Source organism: Scylla paramamosain, chromosome 30 (genome assembly GCF_035594125.1).
Source record: "Scylla paramamosain isolate STU-SP2022 chromosome 30, ASM3559412v1, whole genome shotgun sequence".
Taxonomy (NCBI): Eukaryota; Metazoa; Arthropoda; class Malacostraca; order Decapoda; family Portunidae; genus Scylla; species Scylla paramamosain.
Window position 1 is genome coordinate 3,007,317 of NC_087180.1, and position 17,884 is coordinate 3,025,200.

Here is a 17,884-nt window from a genome sequence, read left to right on the forward strand (position 1 = left end):
GGATAGAGAAGGTTGAAAGAATACAAAGAACAAGATCTAAGATGGCCCTAATCCTGAGATACTTTCTCTTTGAGGAGAAATTAAGACCTAACCTAAAAGCAGTGGTTCCTAAATTTTTTCAGCATGTTACCCAATTTAATATGCCATATTAAGCATGTTACCTATTTTACATAATGTTGTCAATATTGATATATATGGCTAAATTAAAACAATACAAATATTCTTTTTATTATTTGTCTTTGAATATTACACATCAATAATGACTACTGCCAAAGACATCTAGAACATTACTATCATCAGTCAATGGGATGGATGGAATTGGATGTTTGAAGCAGGCTCTGGCAGTGAATGACTTGTACTGGACATGTTGAGATTAGAGTTGCTGAGTGAGTGTCCTGATGCAAAATACTCTTGATTTTTCCCACACTCGGATACATATTTCTTTACACTCGGATACATATTTACTTTACAACTTTCTTTGATTATTCTTCTCTATCTCTACTTATCATATCCTTCCTTTCCTCTCCCTTAAACTTTTCCAAATCCCTTCCACTCCCTCCTCCCTCTCTGCTACCCATACTTGCCCCCTTTTCTACTAGCCTTTCTTTAATTCCCCTTTCTATATCATGAACTTTACTAGTGAGAATCTCCTCAATACACTTTTCAACGACTTAGAAGACAACAATGAATCTGATAGCATCGGCATAGAAATAATAAATTCCATGTACTTATCTCTTGAGTTAGATGATGTCTGTAATTATCATGACCTTACCTCATACATGAATGTTATACCAAGAAGTAGCGCTGACTATATCAATATTCTCCATATAAATGCCCGCTCACTAAACAAAAATTATGACCAAGTAATCTCTTTTATCAAATCTCTTCCCAAACTCCCTGATATCTTATGTATAAGTGAAACCTGGCTCAATGCAAATAATGTTCACCTTCACGAAATTGATGGCTATAAGTCATATCATGTTCACAGGCCTTTATACTCTCCAGGTGGGGGTGTTGCAATTTATGTAAATATTGACCTACAAAGTGAAATTATTAAGGATTTTTGCATGTGTGATGAAAATGCTGAACTATGTAGTGTGAAAATTATTCTACCTACTACCTCCTACTCTGTTTCTTGTATTTACAGACCAAATAGTAAACATGCTAAAGTAAATGAATTTAATGCATATATTGATAATCTTCTTTCAAATAACTTTTTCACAAACAACAGGAATATACTCATAGGTGACTTCAATATAAACCTTCTTGAACATGTGTCACACCCTCCTACTAACTCTTTCATTACAACTATGCAATCAAACAATTACTTCCCACATATATCTCGACCAACAAGATTTTCAGACATAAATACAACTGCAGCCCCATCTTTATTGGATCACGTCTGGACAAACTTCAATGAACCAGTCTCTTCTGGAATTTTCCACTTTCCTATCAGTGACCACCTTCCAGTGTTTATCAGTATTCCAGTCTCTGATAAAGTGTGCAATATTCACCACAAAGTTGATTTTAGGCCACAAAATAGAGTAAATCGGTTGAAATTCACACAGACCCTATCAAATACAGACTGGAATCTCTACCTCACTAGCAGTGACACAAACACAAACTGCGACATATTTCTGGATAAATTATATAAAATATACTATTCCTGCTTCCCCAAAATAACCAAAACTATCACATCCAAAAGACTAAGGTAAGCCTTGGTTAACACAGGGGTTAATAAATTCAACAAAACATAAATATCAGCTGTACAAACTATACAAACTAGGGTCAATTACAATGGACCACTACAAACATTACAGAAATTATCTAAATAACTTAATAAAACGCAAAAAAATCTGAATATTACCTACAAAGGTTTGAAAATTTTAGACTTAACACAAAAAAAGTTTGGGAACTAATTACCGAAATAGAAAACATTAATAATAATAACAAGACGGTCTCCCACACACTACACTATAATGACACAGTCCTACACACTCCACATGAAATTTCAAATGCATTCAACACCTATTTTTCACAAATTGCACCTCAACTTAGCTCCCAGCTTCCTAGAGCTCAAAACTCACACATTTCTTATCTCAGAGGTAATTTCCTAAATTCCATGAATATTCCCATAGTGACAGGAAATGACATAGTAAAAGCTATTTCTGCCTTAAAAAATAAAAAATGCCCTACGGATGAAATACCTGTGAAAATAATCAAAGAGAACAAAAATCTTCTAGCAGAGCCACTCTCAATATTATTCAATGATTCAATAAAAGATGGAGTTTTCCCTAATAGATTCAAGCTGGCAAAAATTATCCCTATCCATAAATCGGGAAGTAAAACTAATATCTCAAACTACCGACCAATCTCTATTTTACCAGTGTTCTCTAAAATATTTGAAATCATTATGAAGAACTTCCTCATGAACTACCTCAATTCACAAAAATTCTTAAATAATAGGCAATTTGGTTTCCGCCCCGGACTAAATACTTTTGATGCTATAAATGTGTTTACCTCTGACCTACACGATGCCTTGAATAAACATAAGTCTATAATATCCATTTTCATTGATTTCAGCAAAGCTTTTGACACAGTTGACCCAAACATTCTAATAGACAAATTACGTCACTATGGTATTCGCGGTTGTGTGGAAAATTGGTTCAAATCATATTTAACTGGCCGATCTCATTTTACATCCTACAATAACTCTAAATCAACCATCAAACCTATACATCTTGGCGTGCCACAAGGTAGCATCTTAGGCCCTATTCTTTTCCTGATATATATCAACGATATCAGCAATGCCTCTACTGCTTTCAACACTATACAGTTTGCTGATGACTCCACCTTGTACATGATTGGTGATAATCCCACTGACCTAATCTACAGAGCCAACCTAGAATTATCTGCCTTTTCTGAATGGTGTCTTGCAAATCGCCTAACAATTAACACAGCTAAAACTTTCTACATGTTATTTACAAATACCACCACCAAATACCAACCCTTACCTAGACTTACCATATTAGATAAAGATATCACGCAAGTTTCTAAGACAAAATTTCTTGGAGTCACATTTGACAATAATCTTACCTTTAAATATCACAATCAAACCTTTGCCTAAAATTATCTAGATCAATAGCTCTATTGCTGAAAATAAAAAACTTTGTTCCAGTGGAAATTATGAAAATCATGTATTATGCCCATATATACCCACACTTAATTAACCTACTGTAATCCAATTTGGTCCACTACCTACCCATGTCATCTACAAAATCTAAACATCCTCCACAAGAAAATTATTAGAATCATGACTAATAGTGACTTCCTCCAACACACACCTCCACTCTTTAAATCTATGAAAATCCTTCAACTCTCTGACTTATCAAACTTCTCTATTGCATCATACATGTTCAAATTGATAAATTCCAACAACAACAATACCCTGACCCTAACTCATAACCACTCCACACGCTACAGGCATTCTCTACAGATTCCCCATCATACCTTAACTCTCTACCAACACTCTCTAATGTATAAAGGTCCCAAAATATGGAATAGCACCCTGTCACACATAAAAAATTCATTAAGCGTAAATATCTTTAAGAGAAAACTAAAAGAATATTTATTGTCTCAATACTGACACATCTTGTACTTCAATCAATTTTTATCAATATCAATTATTTTGTTTCTTGGTATTGTAACCAAATAGTTCATATCCTCTGTAACTAAAATAGTTTATAACCTCTAGTATATATACATATTTATTTCTGTTTGTTTAATTATTCTCAAAACTAATATTTGCTTGTTTATAATCAGATTCCACTTCAATTTTCTCTATTTCTCATGTATAATTATGATTTTTCTCCTTTCCTTCCTGTTCTTGCAAAGCCATTTATCCCTAAATCTTTTGTTATTGCTATTAATTTTTTATTTTTTTTTACACTTTCTTCAATTAAATTTTTAGTTTAGTGTTGTTTTACACTTCAGTATTAAGTAGATATTAAGTGTGCCCAAAAAGCTTGTGCTTCATAAGGGGCTGTTTGTCTTTCAATTAATTGTACCTTAAGCTTATATATGTATTACAGACAAACATAATAAAATGTTTAAAGTGTTTAAAGTGTTTAAAGTATATTCTAAGACTAAGTTAACATTAATCCTGATGCCAGGTACTGCAATGTTTTCTTGATTTTCAGAAATAATTTTTTTCCTATTAGGGTAACGTGGGGGATTACCACACAAGGGAGTGGAACGTACAAATGCCATTAAAAAGAGAGTATTTATAGAAGAGGTGTGTTGGCAACACTGCAAGTGGACATGATGACAGTGAACAAGATGGCTGCTTGTTGTTCTCAATGGATGCAGCATGTAACTAGGAGGTAAAATTTTCAATTTTTGTGGTGTCTGATGTAACTTCAGGCATTCATATCATAGTGTTTCGTAACCTTAAATGTAGCGTGATCCTGTTGGTAAAGTACTGAATATGAATATTAGGCAGATTTATGTGATATTTGACAATATACTCAGATTTTATCCAACATTATTAAAGTGAATAGGTTTGAGGGCAATGTGGTTAGGAAGGGCTTTTCATACAATATTGTGAGGGGGTGTAGCACACACAAATTTCTTACATATTTTATTTTAGTGTACAAACAAGATAAAACCCCTACATACAAGTTTAGATGTACTTAATAGGAAGAAATGTGAGTGTCAGGTGTATAATAGTTGGCAAAAAATAGTCACATGATAGGGAAAAATAAATATTTTATGAATGCTATTGAAATTGTGATACTATAAAAGTAATGATGTTTAGTGAACATTTGTGCATATGCTGTAAAGTTTACAGATGTATAGGGTGATTGGGTATATTTTTAGAAAATTTTTCAAAATCAGCTGTAGGTAGGAGGTGAAGCATACAGTGGTGTAAAGTACACCCCCCCTCAATGGACACTTCACCCCCTTACTTTTCATGTCATTAGTTGTCAGATATTTAATGACATAAATTCACTTTCAGACATCAACATGCTGAGGAAGTTTGTACCAAAGGGATAGAGGCAAACAGACAGAACTGCTTTGAAGAAGGCTTTTCAGCAATGGGTGCAAATAGGGTGCAGTACCAGGGCAGCTTGTAAGAAGTTTGGAGTTAAAGTGATGACCTTACAGGTGTGTAGGATATGGGAAATTTGTGATTTTTAGTTTACACTATATATTATGCTGTATATCAAATATATGTTGCTATTTAACTTGATTGTAGCCTTAAGTAATGACACCCTGTTTCTCTATTTACTGACTTACATTTACAAAACTTTCTGAGAATGTGAGGACATATTGTTTGTAATACTTGTAAATTATCCTCAGTCCTGTCAATAATGTGTTTTCTAGTATTTAATATCTTATATTAATATGAAAGGATGTCATGTGGGACAGCCATTGAAAGATTATTTCTTTTTTTTGCAGGATGCAGCAAATACATCAAGAAAGTTTGCTGATGGTAAGACCTTCATCCCTCTCCAAGGCAGCCCCCAAAAGGTCTTCACTAAAGAGCAGGAGGCACACCTCTGTGAATATGCGATCAAGATCACCAAGATGTTTTATGGCCTTCCAGCCAAGTAAGTTGGCCTACGAGTATGCACTTGCCTGCAAGTCACCCTGCATCCCATCAGCCTGGAAGAGGGAACAGTCTGCCACCTGGGATTGGTATTATGCATTCATGACTCACCAACCACAGCTGACTCTGAAGGCTTCAGAAGGAGTATCATTGCCAGGACTGTAAGTTTCAATAAGCACAGTGTAGGTATCTTTTTTGCTGCTTATACTAAGGCTATTGAAAAATACAGATTTAGTCCTGACAGGATCTTCAGTCTTGATGAGAGCAGTCTAAGTACTGTCATGTAACCTTTTGAGGGTTGTCTGTGAGAAGGGCAAGCCAGTAGCATCACAGATCTCTCGTGAAAGAGGAACTTCCATGACTTTCATAGGAATTATAAGTGCCGGACGTAATTTCCTTCCTCCAGTATTTATAATTCCCAGAAAGTGCTGGAATAACACCTTCATGAGAGGAATGATTGCAGGGTCCAAAGGCATCTTCAATCACAATAGCTGGATGAACATGGAATACTTCTTGCAAACATTGGAGCACATTCAGGCAATGACATTCTGCATCCCAGAGAGCAAGATCCTTTTCATTTTGGACAATGTAGAATGCCATAGGAGTATCAATGCCATTGAACATGCAGTAAACAATAGTATAGTGATTGTGACTCTGCCACCACATGCCAATGACAAATTACAGCCATTGGATGCTGCTGTCTTTGGGCCCTTCAAAAATCATGTGTGAGGGCTACAGAATGATTACTCCTTCATGTATCCTCAGACCCACATTACGAAGCACATGCTCCCAAAATTTGCCTTCAAAGCATGGATTAGAGCCTTTTAGCTTTGAGCTTTTTAGCTACTGGCATCTGGCCAATCAAGAGGAACATCTTTCCTGATGAGGTCTACATGAGCTCAACTGTCAGTGAACAGCCAGCATCACCACATGATAAAAATGGTGAAAACCACCCTACTTTAGAGGCAGTCCCATCTTCCTCCACCTCTGACAGGCCTAGTACCAGCCCCCAGCCAAGCAATGCAACTGAGGAGCCTATCATTTCAGTAGGCATAGCTTCCACCTCCACTACTTCTGACTGACCCCTACCATCCACCTCCTGGGACACAAACCTAACACCAGAAGACATTCGTCCTTATTGTAAGGCTGCAGCGTGATCTCATGGGAAAAGGAGGAAGAGGGTTCTTGCATGCATCCTCACAGAAAATGAGGAGACTGTCGAAATCCTCCGACAGAAGGGCGAAAAGAAGTGTTATGGGACAGAACTGCAAATAGGAAGAAAAGAAAAAAGAAAACACACTCCAAATAATAATAATCCCAAGAAATATATTTTTTTACTTAAAGGAATGCTCATGAATATAAAAAAAATACTTGCCTCTTGGTTACATAAATAAAATTTTGTATATACTTTTGCAATCAGTAAAAGCTTAGAACAAGAAAATTACATCAAATTTTAAGCTAAAAGTGGTTAAATTAGATGTTGATTTATGGAGATGAAGGAGGCACATACAGAGTAATATCCGTTGGTTTACAAGGCAACTGTAAAACAATCATATTACCTGTTTCTGCTGGGCCAGTCACATGAAAAATCCTAATCACAAAAAATTTTAAATTAAGAGAAATTATGCCAGAACTGATAATATTACGTATTCTGAGAGAAATTCTTCGTTAATATTTAGATCCAAAAATTATTAATAGACAGTGTTAGAATCAGAGAGTATGTGGGACCATTAGCAAAAATATTCAAAAAGAGTTTGTGAATGTAGAAGGGTGATAAACTGTTAAGGATATTGCAAAATTATGTCTTATAGTTAAGTAGAGGACTAGTTCCTAGGATGTACAGTGGCCAGTATACAAGGCTGGGCACAAGATTTCGATGTCAGAGACTGATTGATATCATTGTCCACAGGTATGTTTGTCAGGGCCTGAAATTCTGGATTGTTTAAAGGCTTTGTTCATATGAAAATGGCTGTGGAAGCATCAGTCATAAGCTGCTAAGACAAGGTAGGTTGGTGTCTCGGAATGTATTAATTCAACTCATGGTAATGGAACAGTTTATTAATGTGGCTGAGAAGAAGTTAGTACCACTGCTCCATGAGAAAAGATTTAAAACCTTGAAGGAAGCAGCAACATGGGCAGATGACCACATGTTGGTGCACCAGCCTGTGCCACCGTGGATTGGTGGTACATCTGAAGGCGCTGGTGCTGTGTCTGGTGGCATGGCCGGTGCCAGTTTGTACGGGAGTCCATGTTATAGTAGTGGCTCCAGTAACAAGTCAGGGCGAGTTAGCCCTGTTGGCAATAAGTCACCACCCAGCCCACAATGGAGACTGTCTGGGAGCACACAACACAGCACTCCCAGGTATAGTATGCAGCCCATGTGTCATTATTGCAAGAACACTGCTTCCAAGACATCCCAGAAGCCGGTGGCCTTGATTGTGTCCCAAGGTTGGGACCAGGAGGGTGACGAGATCTGGGCAGTGTTTAGTCAGGAGGGCGGAAAGGCCAGTGTGGCTGCCCCCTCGTACGCTGTTACCTCACTGTCCCCTGTGAGGTCTGAGTTGGACTGGTGCCATAAATTTTTGTATCAGGGCACTGTTGAGATTGATGGGATTATGTACCCTGCTACAGTTTTGAAAGACACAGCAGCACAGCAGTCGCTGTATATGAATGTGACTGGGAAGTGAGTTGCCTCCAGTCAGCCTGTGTGGTGCTGGGGAATTGGCGTTGCAGAGAGCTTTGCCACGGTGGAAATTAGGCTGACATGCCTGCTAGTAACTGTGGAGGCATGGGTGGCAATAGCGGAGGACCTGCCAGTGTTGGGGATCGATTTCCTTCTAGGGAATGACCTGGCAGATGGAAGTGTTTGGGTGCAGCTCCAATCCATGGATGCCATTCCAGATGTTGAGACTACTGAGGGTGGTGACTCAGTTAGTCTTGTTACTTGCCCTAAGGCGAGGCTAACACCCCGCCATCAGGTGCCCACGGGATCTGTGACTTCAGAGGTTGACTGCAATAAGGCAGGGCCACCACAAAAGGAGCGCAGTGTTAGTACTGATGCTGCAGTGGGGGCAGAGTGTCCAGATGCCTGTCCTACTGCTGGTGAAGGGATGGACGATTCAGAGTTGGACTCATCTTTGAGTCAGCATGCTCGGGATGATTGCAAAAGCACAGAGTCACTGCAAGAAGCACCTGACTCTGGTGAGTCTTGACAAGGGTGGGGCTGGAGTGTTGGATTTGGGTTGTTTGTTTGATGGCTTGCCTCACTCTGCAGCCTCTTGGAGGTGGCACTTTGGTGGAGTTGTCACCTAGTGGTGAGGCTGCAGGTCCCAGTACACAGTCCAGACCCCAGCCTGGTATGTCTTGTGTGTCTGGGGTCGCTGCCGAAGGCAAGAGACTCCTGACTCTGCTCGGGAGGTAGGACTTTCCTCCCCTGCAGGGGGTACCAGAGGCGGGGAGCAGGCTGCTCCCCTGCCAGAACCAGACATGGTAGGTGTTTGCTTACATAGTGAGCCACCCATGCTGGCAACTGCTGCAACAGCTGTCAGTGTAGTTAAGGAGGGTTCTGTCCCTCATGTACATGTTGCCCTACTACTTGCCAAGGCAGGAGTGGATGGCAAGGAAGTAGAGGGTTGGGGAGAGCTTGTTGAGAGCAATCTTATTGTGAATAGCCGGTGGAGAGAGGATGACGTAGGTTTGTTACTCCATTTTGATGTGCCATCCGCAGTTAAGGAGGCACAGGTGCTAGAAGGACACAGCAGCCTGGTGCTTGGCCGTTTTGGAGTCAGGTTGACTCAGGAGCATTTGGCACGGTTTTGGTGGTTGGGTGTGACCACAGTTGTTGGGAGTAACCATGTGGGTCAGGCCAGCAAGCGTGATGACCTCTTGTCTGGGGCCCCTCTCTGCTGTGTTATGGCTAGTGTTGTCTCCCCTGGTGTGGGAATTGTTTGTGATGTTGCTCACCTGATTCCTCCTTCCGGACAAGTAGTGAGATGTTATTAATGTGAGCATTACGGCACCGCGTCGAAAGGCAACGCTGTTTAAGTCTGCCAGTGATAAGTGTGTTGCTTGCCGCTTGGGAGGCACCCTCAATGTTACTGGGGGCTTTATTTGGCCAAGCTATTACTACTTGTGAGGTGCTGGGCTCGAGCAGTGTAGTCTGTGATGATGGATGTCAGCTTCCTCAAAGAGACAAGGTATTAGGGATGATGAGAGGAGCCCACACATTGGCTGGGATCATGTTAGAGACTGGGTTTGTTTTGTGACAGCCACGTGTGTTTGTTTGGCTCCGTGTGCAGGGATGGGAGTGCTGTGTCCTGGAAAGGTGTAGCCGTCAGCTCGCTGTAGTGATACCTGTGTCATCAAGGGGCCAGCAGGAGGAATGAGGTGTAATAGTGTCACTGTGTCTGATGGTCAGAAGCAGATTTGGTTGTCACACCCAAGAGGAATTTTGTTTTGTTAAGAGCGGCAAGATGGCCCCTCTTAGTTTTGCCAAGGAAGTGGCATTTTTGTTTTATCAATTTTATGGGTGTGGCATGGAGGCTCCACAAAGCCAGGAGCAGGCAAGTGGGAGTAATGGCATGGGCAGTGAAGGCCTGACTGAAAGCAGTGTTTGGCGGGGAAGTATTTTACCTGGCCCTGCCATGATGTTACACCAGGAGACTACAGTCCCTGGTGGGGTCATTGCGTGGTGCAAGGAAGCAGGGATGTCATTGTTGCACGATGACTCTGAAGCTTGAACAGTGAGGAAAAGATATAGATGGAGTAGGGTGTGTAGTGGAAAGAGGAGGAGAGATGAGAGTTGGTGGAGAAGTAATGAAGGCAGAGAAAAGAAAAGATGACAGAGACAGAGGAGAAAAGAATTCCAGAGTCACAGGCAGAGATGGCGCAGCTATGGCTGCTGGAAAAGAGATCTCAGTAACATGCCCTGCAGGAGAAAGCTTGCACACCAGTGGAGCTGTGAAGACCACAGGTCCTGGTGTAGTACCAGAAACAGGTCTGAGAGCAAGAGTAGGAGGAGGAGAAAGAAGAAACAGCAATTTGAGTTGGAGGGCCAAGTGAGAGCACTGTTGTTTTCTGTTATGGTAGTCAATTATATCAGTGCTTTTAGTAGTGTCTGATACTTTGTAATTTGTATATGCCCTTTGTTTAAGCCTGATGTTGCACACTGTTAGTTGTATGTTGATTGTGAATTTGTATATTTCCAAAATTTTAATAAGCTTTTGTATAGCTTCCAAAAATTTTCATTTATGAGAGGGCGAGTAATTTACAGCGAGATAACGCAATGAAGAAAGTAATAATGATGAAAGAGAAAAGATAATAAACGAGAAGAGAGAGAGAGAGAGAGAGAGAGAGAGAGAGAGAGAGAGAGAGAGAGAGAGAGAGAGAGAGAGAGAGAGAGAGAGAGAGAGAGAGAGAGACCTGGGTACAGAATCCAGATGTATGGTGCAGAGTGGCCGCTTGCTGATATTAACTTACCATAAGAATTTCCGCACCCTGACACTCTCCTTTCCTGATTAATTTACCTTATTTCCCTCAGTACAGTCAGTCTGAGTCTCACATAGTTTACAGCAAAAGAGTTGCCCTTGACAAGAGAAGCTATCACTATTCAAAGAAAGTATCACTATTCATGATTCATTCATTGTGTTAACTGTTTTTCCTAGATGTGGTTGTTGATTCTTCTGCAGCTGTGGGTGTTAAATGCTGTTTGGAGCATCTCCCTTGTCTGTGGGTGGGTAAAACAGACAGGCGATCTCAAATTAGCGCAACCTTTTTTTTTTTTTTTTTTTTTTATGTAGGAAGGACACTGGCCAAGGGCAACAAAAATCCAATAAAAAAATATGCCCACTGAAATGCCAGTCCCATAAAAGGGTCAAAGCAGTTGAGTGAAGGGTGTGTGTGTTATTAGGTGCTTGTAGTTTTGTGTGGAGGAAGAGAGTTGTCTTTAGAGGGCAGGCTGTTACTGCCTCTTTGTGTTGTGAGACACAAAGGGAAACGTTCAGTGAGGTCACAGCTGGGTTTAATGATAAGTTCACAGCACCCCCTGAACAGTGCTTTAGACCTCACTGGGAGGTCTAAAGCACTGTTCAGGGGGACCTGGAGTTACGACTGTTGTGAAAAGGGTGCAGGAGTCATGAGGGACCCTGTACACCCGTATTTGAGCCCTGCACTGAGTCCACATAGGAGGTGTCTCAGTGAAGCTAGTCCAAGTGGGGCAGCTTGGTGAAGGGACTGGGAATTGTGGTCGTAGCAATATATATATATATATATATATATATATATATATATATATATATATATATATATATATATATATATATATATATATATATATATATATATAAACTTTTACAAAGAGATGCATAGAAATCTGAAACACATCAAGGTACAGAAATGATCCATGTAAGGATTATCCAAAAAATTTAAAGCTAAGTTGGAAGATAGATGACATAAGAAATTAGGCAGACTGTATGCCTGATATCAAAACACATAAGGAATTTAACACTGAAGACCTTCTGTTATTATAAGGCTGCAACACCACAACTTTTCAACTTATATCTATATTTGCCTCTGCTAGATGACCAGGGGCTACACTGTGAAAAGAGCTTCTAACAAACAGCTACTACTTACCTAGAGTTTTAATAATCCTCCCCAAAAAGCTATAACCCAAAACAATAACTAATGTGACTCACGTGCTGGAAACTTGGAAATGTTATTTGAGACTCTAATAAGCATCCTGGCAGCTTTGAGGTGATCCCCCTTGCGTACCAACAGCCTGGCCAGTGTGTAGGAGTGAAGAAGCAGAAGAGCTGAACTCATGTCGGCAGGAATCTTGAGCTTCTGTCGCTGCAGCTCTCCATACATTCCTAGCAGCACATCATGGGCATGGCGGTAATTTCCTGAAGGAGGTATACTTTTTAGATGCATTTTATGAAGTAAGCATTTGCCTAAGTGTATATAATTATAGTTTTCATACTCTTTTTGCTCATATTTGCTCCCACAAGTTACTCTCATGGACACAATGGATTTACAAAGGATCCTCAGCCATCTGTCACCCATGGAGATGGTATGTTCCAATCAATTGCATTCTCTGGTTGGATGAGCAATTTGTATATCTTTGCACCTGACAAGCATCTCTGCTTTGTTTGTTGCATTATCTATTCTGGTTGTTGATCAAATATACAGAAGAAATTATGCTGCATGTTGGTTGATTTTCTTTTTATTTTTTTAATGTAGGAGAGACACTGGCCAAGGGCAACAAAACCGCAATAAAAAAAGGCCCAGTGAGTTGATGGTCCCTGAACAGAATCAAAAGCAGACATAAAAAAATAAAAGAATAAGTGTCTTGAAACCTCCATCTTGAAAGAATTCAAGCCATAAGAAAGAGAAGATACACCCACCATCACCCTATGGTGACCCCTCATAAGTCATTAGCAATCCTTCCTCCCTCAGCTGAGACCATCATTCTTTCTTTATGTATGGCAAAGAGCAGGGAGGGTTGGAGGGTTAAGTATATAAGAAGCAATTAAGTAAAAGAAAAGAAAAACATTTTATTTCTGAAAACGTTATTTGTTTCACATACAACCTGTTTCTTATATTAACAGATTCCCACATTATAAGAGGTGGGATATGCCATAGTAGTGGAATACAACAAGGGGTGAATGATCTGTTAAGTGTCACCTAGATTTAAGATTCTGAGAAGTAAGAGAGTATTGAGGAGGAAGCATGATGGCTAAAGATAAGGACTGCTGGCTTCCTCCATGATGGTCTAGGGCAGGGGTTCTCAAAGTGGTCAATATTGACCCCCAAGGGTTGATGGGACCATCCAAGGGGTTGATGAATAACCAGGGGGTCAAAAGAAGATCAATGAATAACAAGGGTGGGGTTGAAAGGAAGTCAATGAATAACCAGGGAGTTGATGAATGTTTACTGCTGGGGTCTAAGAGACTGTTGAAGCCTCTGATTAGAAATTTTCAACAATAATTTGCAAAAATCTGAAGAATATCAGACACCATTATTAGATTTTTTTTTTAATTATAATAATTTCTTGAATTCAAACAACAGGTCAGATTATGTCAGTAAATCTTCAGAAATTTCAGCAGTGCTGGCAACACTTCCTTCAACCAATCTCTCCCCCTCATTGTCTCTCGCAGCTCTACTGACTGTACTAGGATCCATACAGGATGCATTCCTGTCTCTGTACTGTACTGAGTGAGCAAATGTATCCCCCACCCCACCCCACCCATGTCTCTCTCACTGTCTCGTATACAGTGCAAGCTCAGGTCCCGTAAGTGTGGTCCACAAACTGATTATTGTGACGTGTTGAAAATTGTGTGTAACAAGCATAATGGCTACTGCTGCTAAGAAGAAATGCCATCAGTATTCTCAGGAATATTTGAAATATGGATTCATTACATCATTAACCAATGACACCATGCCATTGTCTCTTGTGTGAAAAGACTTTCAGTAATGATGCCATGAAGCCTGCAAAGATGAAGGAGTACCTTGAAAGGGTTCACTCTGATAAGAAAAACAAAGACCTTGACTATTTCAAGACACTGAAAGAAAAATTCAAAAGTTGATCAAATATCAAGACTTTTTTGAAAGCACCTGCCAGTGCTGATACTGGAGGAGGTTTAAAAGCCTCATATAACATCTCCCTCATGATAGCAAAGAAAGGAAAGGCACAGACTATTGGTGAGGATATCATAATCCCAGCCATTAAAGAAGTTATAGAAACTGTTATGAAGAAAGATTCTCACTCTGTTCTAAAAAATTTGCCATTAAGTAACAGTACAGTGCAAAGAAGAACTGATGAAATGGCAGATGATGTGGAAAAAACCTTGATATCTGAATTTCAGGATAGCAAGTTACTTCTACAACTCAATGAATCAACTTTTTGGCAGCTCTAATCTTCTCATGGCCTATCTGAAGTATTACAGTCAAAGTCAAATGGACATTATTGATGAATCTTGTAATGTTGGCTGAGGACAGCAAGAACCCATGCATCCACCCCAGTGGCAATCCAACCCTCCAGATTCTTGACAAAGCAACCTCCTACTAGAATCCGGGAGGGCTGTGGAGCTACTTGCAAAAAAACTTGCCTGTTGGCCTAGATCGAGGATAAGAGAGATCCAGGAGTAGATTTCTGAGGATGGGTTGGTCTTGGTTGTAAAGATGAGTTCAAGTTGTGATATGAGGAGGCAGGCCAGCGAAAAGCAGAAGACCCTGAAGGTGAGAGAGGATTGCCTCCCTCCTCATGGCCTTAATGTTAGCTAAAGCTAAATCCTTTGCTGTGTCCACTATGGCAAACTGAATGTTCAAAAACAGTTGATCTGCCTGAAGCTTATCTTCTTGTCTGGGTTGGAGGGATGAAAGGAGCTTGTAAAACTCACCCACACCCCAGAACAGGAAGTTCTGTAACTCATGTTGGTGTGCTAAGATTGCTTCGAGGCAGGTCATGTCTGCATGCTGGACAACCGCTTGGGGCACCTTATCCCTAGTAGTAAGGGCAAGAGCCAAATCTGTGTTCAGCTTGGCTGTGCTTTCCCTACTGATTCATGCCCATTCACAGTGTAAATCTTCATGTACCTGTTGGATGGGTAACAGGCAAGGGAGGGCCTTGATCCCTCATTAGCCTTAAATAAAGCCTAAGTGACTGCATCCAAGGAAAAATCCATATGCTGTGCCCTGGTGAACTGAGTGTGTCGATCCTCTGAAGGGCTGACCTACCCAGGTGGAGCTGGCTGGTGAGCCTTCCTAGTGCCTCAGGAAAACATTGGGTAATGTAGGCCACCATCATATGTAAGACATGAACTGAATCCTTTGCTGGCTCTAGTGCCAGACTCATCCTCCGAATCATCTCACCAGGGATTGTCAGAAATCCTGGTGGTATGCAGGCCATGGGTCAAGATCCTCTCGTAGTATGGCCAAAGATCCTGTTGCCACAGACTGAGGGTGCGAGCTAACAAAGTGGATCTGATGTTGGTGGTAAGAGGTATTGGAGGACAGGACTGTGTGTCCTTGTACTCCTGTGTGTCTTGTGGACCAAGGGGGAGAGAGAGGCATGATGTATTTCGCCACCCCCTAGCTGTGGGGGCATGACTGAGTCCTCAGCCAGCCTGGCCCTCACCCTGGGCCTGTGGGCAGGAGTAGTGCTTTGTTGACATCCACCCATCACTAACCTGATCCAGTCCTGAGGGAGATCCTGGACATGAATGGGCCAGGTCTCCCCCACCCCAGGACAAGATCTCTTAATCCTCCATAGAACATCCTTGGGTGGCCTAAACCATTTACCCATGGCAGGAGGAACAAGGGAGGAAGGTACCTGAGCTAAGCCTACACCAACCAAAGACATTTCCATCCCCTGGTTACCCCCCATTGGCACATCAGCTAGGAGTGAATGCACACTCTACCTTGCACCAAGGCCGGGAGGAGGGTTGGTAATGGACTGCAGTGTACCTTGAACCAAGGGTGAGGAGGTAGCTGGAACATAGACAAGGTTAGCAGCTAAAATGCTCTCTACCTCCTTGGCCACCATTACAGACAACATGGTAGGGAGAGAAAATTGTTGTCTGTCTTCAGGAAAACCCAGAAAAGAAGCAAAACCCTTAAAAAAAGTAGACATATCACAAGGAGCATCCTTAGAAATCCCAGGAATCTGGGAAACTGAATCCTCCAGTTTCAGTGAACCATGCTCTGAACCACTGTCCGATCCTGTGGGAGCAGATGCCTGAGAGCAGTCACATAAAACTGGTAAGGGGGTGTGGATTTGGTCCCAGCCCTTGCCTTCCTGCAAGCCTTTTTCTTAGCTTTGTACTTATGCCTCTTCTGCAAGGTCTGTTGGTACTTAAAGGCACTGAAAACCACCTTGGGACTTCACTGAGCGCACTCATGATACCGTTGTTTACATCATAAAAACCATCTCAGCAGACAATACTTATAGTATATAGGTCATGGTGTGCATTCCCAAGCACTCTCCTGCAAGCAGATAAAGCACAGACTCTCCTGGGGAAGTGGGAGGACAAAGAATGATGTGAAGATGGCAAAGAACCAGGTGGAGTGTCAGTTCCAGAAACATGGTTGCTTGGTAAACCACCATCCTCCTACCCTACAAGAAACTGGTCAGGGAAAGCCTCGCTGACTCTGACAAACTGATCATACAGTGACAACAAACTCTCCTGATGGCATGAAAACTCAGCCATAAGGTAAAAAAAATGAGAGACAGCTGGGTAACAAAGGTTGAGAGCACTGTAGGAACCTGAGTCTGCATAGATGCGTGTCTCAAGAAAGAATGATGGTCTCTGCTGAGGTTGGCAGGGTTGCCAATGAATTACCAGAGGTCACCACAGGGTGAAATACAAGTGAATTTGTCTTGAATGTGGGATTAGATGGCTGGGTAGTGAGAAGGACTGTAAAGTAGGATGTATGTGAAACAACTTATAGTACTGAATCAGTGGCTTTCATTTCCACTAACAGCTGCAACACAGAGGTGAGCTTGGGTGTCCATTGTTTTAAGCCTTGTGTATGTTAGTAACCTGATCTCCCATCTACTTGGCAGAAGGTGACATTGGATGTAGTAGAAACAAGGTTGATAATGATCAATCATATGGCATACAAGATCAATCACATGGGTTGTCAGTAGTAAATTAACTGGAAGTGCAACTTTGTCTGTCTCTCTGGAATGATAATGTTTCCAATAATGAAACAGAGGCGAAGTGCAAAGTGAAAGAAGCAGAAAAAGTATTTGGTGGACTGAAAGATTTAAACATAGGGTATGGGTATAAAAAGAGGGTTATAAGAGGGAATGGTGGTGCCCACTGAGTTGTAAGGTGCTGAAACATGGAACATGGGTGTAGTGGAGAAGAAACAGATGAATGTAATGAAAACAAAGTGTTTGTGGAACATGTGTGGAGCAACATGGAGGGACAGAATAAGAAATGAGGAAAGAAAAAGAACTGGTGTTTTGAGAGAGTTGGCTGGATGGGCACATCAGTGTGTGTTAAGATGGTTTGGACATGTGGAGGGAATGGAGGACAGAAAACCAGTAAAGAGAATAATGAGGTCAGATGTGAAGAGTATAAGATTAAGAGGAAGGCCACACCTGGAGTGGATGAACTGTGTGAAGACAGCAATCAATGAGAGAAAAAGATGACTTTGCAGCAAGCAAGAGCAATTTTGTGTAATATAGGTGAATGGAGAATGATTGTGATGAATGCATGAAAATGATATGGTCTCACTGATCCCAGACAGGAGGTGTGGGCACACTTGGCA

General features: G+C 41.0%; 2 protein-coding genes across 3 annotated transcripts in view; one reads left to right on the forward strand and one right to left on the reverse strand.

The window, feature by feature from the left end:
* Positions 1-17,884, reverse strand: part of LOC135116166 (WD repeat-containing protein 19-like) — a 310,907-nt gene that overhangs the window by 28,810 nt on the left and 264,213 nt on the right. The window contains exon 25 of the mRNA XM_064033436.1: positions 12,304-12,510. Coding sequence (XP_063889506.1) covers positions 12,304-12,510 — 207 coding nt within the window. The remainder of the gene's footprint in view (positions 1-12,303; positions 12,511-17,884) is intronic.
* LOC135116167 (uncharacterized) lies at positions 4,122-8,580 on the forward strand. Of its 2 annotated transcripts, XM_064033437.1 has the most exons (3): positions 4,122-4,382; positions 5,018-5,166; positions 5,461-8,580. In XM_064033437.1, exon 3 carries the CDS (start codon positions 7,651-7,653, stop codon positions 8,296-8,298), a length of 648 nt encoding a protein of 215 aa, XP_063889507.1. In that variant the 5' UTR covers positions 4,122-4,382; positions 5,018-5,166; positions 5,461-7,650; the 3' UTR covers positions 8,299-8,580. The 2 variants fall into 2 exon arrangements, with proteins under 2 accessions (XP_063889507.1, XP_063889508.1); XM_064033438.1 differs by lacking the exon at positions 4,122-4,382 and having other exon boundaries at positions 4,434-5,166.

Bases quoted from the DNA above. Each gene is read 5' to 3' on its own strand.
- LOC135116167 (XM_064033437.1), top strand. From the start codon at position 7,651: ATGGTAATGGAACAGTTTATTAATGTGGCTGAGAAGAAGTTAGTACCA.